At 33.8% G+C, this 6,752-nt stretch overlaps 1 protein-coding gene across 1 annotated transcript; it reads right to left on the minus strand.

The window, feature by feature from the left end:
- Positions 1–3,147: 3,147 nt before the first annotated feature.
- On the minus strand, positions 3,148–5,284 carry LOC106073427 (nonsense-mediated mRNA decay factor SMG9-like). Its single transcript, XM_013233969.2, has one exon. It carries the CDS (start codon positions 5,112–5,114, stop codon positions 3,546–3,548), a length of 1,569 nt encoding a protein of 522 aa, XP_013089423.2. The 5' UTR covers positions 5,115–5,284; the 3' UTR covers positions 3,148–3,545.
- Between the last annotated feature and the right edge of the window lie 1,468 nt (positions 5,285–6,752).

Here is a 6,752-nt window from a genome sequence, read left to right on the forward strand (position 1 = left end):
ATTTTCTGAAGCTCAGAAATGCTGAAAAATAGTAGGTGAGCTTTAAGCCATTCCCGAGACCAAGGTAGCGGCAAACTTACATTTTCCCCTTTAGAAGGTATAAAAGTTAGAAAAACACAGCAAAATGTTATACCATTTTCATCTAAAAAGTCTAGCAAAAGAAACATATATATGTTTAGGTGATTTTAATCAATACACATTGTTAAATATGCAAAACTATTGAAAAATGTCATAAACAATGGGATTTTCAAATAGAATTGACTAATTTACATTTGCGCAGAAATCGATGAAATAGATAATAAGCTTTCTGTATTGGTTCAACAAAATGAATTTCTATTGGGAAAAGTGGATAAAGTTGATTTGGGGGAGGGGTGATACCATGAGCTAATTAACCGTAACGGGTGACACCGACCCTTGTGACGCCACTGTGTAGATCTACTAAAAAATAAAGTAAAGTTCCCCTTTCAGACCTTGTGGTCTATCTGAAGACGCATAGTTTGTTCAAGATAAATATTTTCTAGTTCTCTAGCAAAAGTTAAATTAATTCCTTTTTATACTTTGAAAAATATGACATTCAAACTAGAGTTATCCCAGTGTGGCCAAAGAGCTTCTAATTCTTTTACCAACGATGAACATCAATTGTCAATTTCTAGGAAAATCGTTTTCAAGAATCACATCCACCCACCCTTTGCCTACCCACAAGGTTCCATTCTGAAAGTATGACTTGATTTGAGGTCTTGTAACAAAAAGGAAAAAGTAAATGATTTAATAGCCAGTAATGAATTAAAAAAAGGATTTTATTAATGAATATATAATATATGTATGATTGGTATAGATGAGCAGTTCCTCTTTTTTTCTTCACATGTCTTAAAACTATTTGTCATTCAAAATGTAATAGTATTCCCTAAATACAGATATTGTTAAATAAATTTCATAAATACACTATGAAAACAATTCATCAAGGATGAGAATCATTATTGAAGACTAATCTAAGCTTTTAATATTTAAGAGGTTCATTTTAGTCCGTGTTTGATAGCTGCCTGATCATATGGTAAGTTCTCTGTCATCTCAATGGTCCCGCTTCCACCTGCGGGAAGCTTGGGCTAAGATATAATTATCTTTCATTCTGAAGGAACATCCCAAACTGACGGCAACGTTTCATTCTAGTCAAAACAATAATAAACATTTTAATTGTGATATATCAAATGTTTTCTTCACCAGTTGAGGTAACCCATTTTACGTTCAAATGGCACTAAGAAATAAGGAATGCATGTGGCTCTTCTATTTACCACAAACAATTTTCATTGTTTACTTATGTGTCTTACATTCGGAGAGCATAGAGGCAATAGTTTCTAGTTTGACACCAATGCCATGTAAGAGATATGCTAAATCTGTTTTTGGTAAGCTTAAAGGAGAGGTGCCCCCTGGAAGCATTGTAAAGGTCGACTCAGGTGCCCATTTTACCTGCACTGACAGCTTGAAGAGACAGTTGGAGAGCTTTCACAAAAGTCGTAGGAACTACATTTGCGATCCAAAGAAACGTCATTGCTGAATACAGGCAAGGATAACAAAAAGAAACATAAAATAGACCACTGCTTACAATATCTTGCCATTATTTCAAACCTTTAGAAATCACGGAACTGGAGATAATCATAAAAATTTGTCTATTGTATGCTATTACAATTTAATTCAAAAGAATTAAATATGTATCAAGATTTAGTTATATATAAAATCTTTTAAGCAGGGTGAAAAAGGGAAAATAATAATAACCATTGCATCACAGTCCTTTTGCTAATGATGCAAAGCTATCTTTTGGAGGGGTGAAAACTGAATTTTACTCTCTGATCAATGCTAATTACATTGATGCAGAAATAGAATCACTTAAAAAAAAAGGACTTTTTGGAAAATCATCCAGATTGAACCCTGTATTTTAAACAATAGTCTTGTTATTTAATAAAATGATTAAAAGCCTAAAAATGAGTATGGTAACAAAATAAAATATCAACATTCTTTGAAATTATCATTTTATTATAACAATTTTATTATTCACAAGAACATTAATTGTAAAACAAGAAAATGAATTTTAAGATTTATCACATCTTAGTATATGGTAGTGTTATCTGGATGTTATTAGTGGTGGCCAAGCAGTAAAGCCATTCCTGATACAAATGTCTTTAATATGTTTAGACAAGGTAGTGTCTAGGTATTTAAATTCTGGATTTTCACACATCCCCTAGCTATCCAAACAACAGAAATAGATGAATTTTACTACAGCTATTTTGTAGAAACCTAGGTCTTAAAGAAGAGGTTCTTAACCTGTGGGTCACGACCCCTTCGGGGGTCGAATGGGGCGCATAAAACCATGAGAAATTTGAATTTTTAGTCTATTTATCATCAGATTTTTCATTTGTTTGTTTGTTTTTTTGTTGTTTCTAACAATCTTATTTGTACCATATATTTTTATTTATAATAACAAAACAAAGGGGCATCACATTACTCACATCGATTTTCATTTAATAAATTATGAAAGGATCGTCAAACATAAAATTTAATAAAATAAAAGTGAAAAAACTTTGTAGCAATTTAATAATATAAACACATTTATTTTACTATTTTACATAAAGCTTTTGCTGTATTCAACTTCTAGCAATGAATATCAGCATTAGCCAATTTCCATTTACCTAGGATGAAAATATTATACAGTTGGGGGTCACTTCCTACTGGAGAATCGCATTAAGGGGTTGCGGCACTAAATAGTTATGAACCGCTGTCTTAAAGGGTAAAAATCTTCTTTACATTTTTATGTTTTAAGTTCTAAAATAAATAATATGTACAGATATTTTAAAATATCTATTAAAATATCTTTATGCCAATATTTCATATTACCGTAAAAAATATTTCACAAGTAATTTAGTTAGCTCTATAACTTCTACACAACACAGATTCCATATACACTGGATGTTACTACATGGATCATTTAGAGGGCTGCTTGTTCATGCACTTTAGACTGTAGTTAATGATTGTGCCTATCCCAAGTTCAAATTCTGCCCACTGCCATTTTTTTTTGTCGTTTTGGTTATAAAGTAATAATCTTGAATTCAATCTTGCAAGTCTATGTTTATAAATGGTCCTGGGATTTAGGTTAGGTAAGGTGATAAGAGAAACACATGCATCTCATACCTAGCCTTTACTTTAGAAACACCTCTCTCCTCTGATTGTGATTCATTAATGTGACATAAAATTAACAATTATTTTCAAGAGAAAAGAATACTATTATAAAGGAGTAGGTATTGGGAATTTAAACAAAACGATGCAAATGCCACACTTAAACAAATATTTTCATACACTATAGCAGAAGTTAAAAAATGGTGTGATGTTTTGCCCATACTAACAATTACTTAAAATTTACAAATAATATAATAAAATACTTGGTATATATGTTACTTTCTAAAACAATATTTAATTAATGAAATTCCAAGTAATTTTTGAAAACAATTTTCTACTTCTAAAGTAATGAAAACAAATATAATAATACTATCTGTAGGCTAGGCAGTAGATGACAAGAGTCTGTTATATTCAGCAAGCAAAGAAGATTTTTTAACAGTTTCCCACATTCTGGCTGCAAAGTGATACCAATTCTTTTCAGTTAGTGTTGTATGAGTCATTGGTGAGCGAGGGGCTGATAATATTTGAGAACGAAAGAAAGAAAGTATGGTATTGAAGCTTGGATAGCCTCTGTATTCTGGTAGTGTTGTTTGCAGCCATTCTGGTTCTGACTTGTAAAATTCCATCTGCGGAATAAGAAGCAGATTTAAACTGCTAGCAGGATCCTCCTCCGCACCTGGAGGCGTAGGAATAATTGAATCATGTATGGCATTGTTGGTCATGTTAATGCCGCTGTGAATTTTAAGCTTTGAGGAGATGAATATTTTATGCAAAATTTGCTGCATAGAAAAGTATGTGTCAGGAGTAAAGTCTTCACGAGTGGCCTTGTTGTGAACAAATATGACTGTAGGATAAAAATCCAGTGTGTCTTCTTTTGATGAAGAGATATTGTCAGCTGTAGCTGAAGGAGGTTGGGTTGATGGTTTTAGCATCTCAGCATCTTGAATTAATCTTAGAAAATTTATATCAATAAACCAGTCATCTGCAATTAGAATAATATTGCACACAGATAACAAAAATGTTAACAATTGCATTGACTGCATTTCTATAAAATTTTGTAGTGACGTATATTCTGAAGGGAATTTTCTTTCGTAACGTAACAAGCAGTCCATCATGGAAGCACTAAGTAATGGCTGAGTGTCAAGTAAAATAACTCTTTCAGATGTGACAAACATGTCGATTCCGGAGGTCTGAAAAAGGCATTCTTCCTTGGCTTCCTTTGTTTGTGGGAAGAAAAAATAGTTTCTATATGCATCTTGATGAGTGTTACCAGCAAGAAGAGACAAAAGTGTGGATTTCCCACAACCTTGTAAACCTATGGCGCCAACCACTAGAAAATCTGTCTGTTCAAGCATTAAATCAACTCCACTTTCACACCACTGGAAACTGTCATCAATTAACTTGATTTTAACTTGCTTTTCTAGAGGTGGTGCCAATTTCAGCTGAGTCTGGGCACCTTGGTCAATAACTCCACTAATTATATTTCCAACGGAACTAGCAACTGTTGTTCTTTTGCTAGAGACTGCATTTTCTTCAGAGGAATGCAAACTGTCATCTAAATTTGATCTGGCTTCAGCTGAATCTATTTCATTTGATTTTGATGGGGTCAAATGGCTTTTACTGTCTGAGGATAATGATGACAAAACAACAACCGCTGGTTTATCAGATGTTGAAGTATCACCAATAGCATGATCTAAACTTACATTTTGATGAAAGGAGCTGTCAGAAGAATCTATTTCACTGGTAGTGTTGCTAAAATTTGAGGCAGGATAATCAACAACAGCTGTAGTGGAAGGAACTCGAGTTGGTTTTGCCAAACCTAAAATCGTAACTGGCGGTTTGCTTGGAGCAGGAGTTGCTAGTGTCGGAGACACATCTTCATTGTGTCTTCCAAAATCATTGCGATCCCTCCTTCTTCTCCTGCGATTTCTATCGTATGCATCAGACATTATTTATCAGTGACTGACTACAAATTCAGATTAGATCTAGCTCTAAAGGTTAGTTACACTTAGAATATATCTAATCAAATCTACTTTTCGTTTCACGTTTGTTGACTTTACAAGAATTAGATCTAGATTTAGATGTTAAGACTAAATATCTAGATGATATAGATCTTAATCTTAACCTCTTTAGCTATTGAAAAATAGAAACAATCCCATAGAAAAAGATGTGTAGGCCAGTGCTTAAAAAAAAAACAACAACAAATAACTCACAGACCTATACATATTTATAATATACATTAATCGCGAGATTTCGGCAAATGAATGTTTCAATGAAAATTCCATACATCCAGGGCCGGCCTTAGGAGGATTTGACAGATTGCTCCAAAGTGGGCCCCGCGCCATACAGGGGTCGCGCAAATTAGGCCTACATTAATTTAATAAACATATTACTATAAGTCATTGCTCTTGTCACACACTTTTAATAACGTATGACTTAAGGATTAATTAACATATTTAGTGAATCGAACGATTGACGTAAATTTAATTATTACGTTTTGAGTTGCTTCCTATGCATGTTGTATAACAAATGTTGATATAATGATCTAATTAATTGTAATATTATTGTAAAAAAAAAATAAATAGAGGAGGGGCCTTGCAACCCCCCTCGCAATTCGAGGGAGAATTAGTGATAGGCCTATATAAGTACTTCAGTAGGCTTATATGAATGAATCAGGACCCTTAGGAATATAATATATATCTAGATGTGGATCCAGTCCACTGGCGGATCCAGGGGGGGGGGGCGGTAGGGGCGATCGCCCCCCCCCCCACTCGGCCGACCCCCACCGGGGGGGGGGCGGACGAATTTTAGTATAGAATTCACACAATTTGTATACGAATTTATTACTAATGTTATTAATATATACTAATTATTTATATTTCAACCTATTTTTAGATTATTTCGCCCCCCCCCTTTCTAGTATTTTGGCCGATTTGGTAGGGTCGGGAGGGGGCGATGGCATCATTCCGCCCCCCCCCCACCATAAACTTTCGAGTGGGGGGGCGGTCCTATTTATTTGTAGAAATCACAGCTTACTAACAGAATCAATTAAATATGTATATGATTAAAACTTGTTATTGGTATTTTAACCGGTCTTTATATTATGTCGGGGAGGAGCGAATACCACTACCGCCCTTCCCATCTAAACCCTTTGTGTGTGTGGGGGGGCGGTGCTACTTTTATGGAAAAATCATAGTATGTGAACAAAATTAGTCGAATATCTATATAATATAAACAGGTGGAAGTGCGATACATGCAATCACCTTCCCCGCATCGGACAAACCAATACTTTTTCTTTTTGTATTATAGTAAGAAATTACAAAATTTAAAAAATCTGTCACTAATATAATTTATATATGCTATAAAGTAAATTATTATATTGAGTCGCCCAACACCTATTCTTTAATGCAAAATGCAATCATTAGCAAAAATTATAAAAAGGAGCGAGGATTAATCGTTTTCATTTTACCGACGTTCTCCTTTCCAGACAGAGTTTGTGTAATTTCACATGAATTTATCATAACTATTTTAAGAAAGACTTTGCTTTGGAAAAGTTATAATTCAAACGAAATTTTTCAATATAACAG

The sequence above is a fragment of the Biomphalaria glabrata genome, chromosome 6 (assembly GCF_947242115.1).
Source record: "Biomphalaria glabrata chromosome 6, xgBioGlab47.1, whole genome shotgun sequence".
In the NCBI taxonomy this organism is placed as follows: domain Eukaryota; kingdom Metazoa; phylum Mollusca; class Gastropoda; family Planorbidae; genus Biomphalaria; species Biomphalaria glabrata.

What these genes read in the sequence shown, in the direction of transcription:
- LOC106073427 (XM_013233969.2), bottom strand. Translation starts at nt 5,114, where the DNA reads ATGTCTGATGCATACGATAGAAATCGCAGGAGAAGAAGGAGGGATCGC.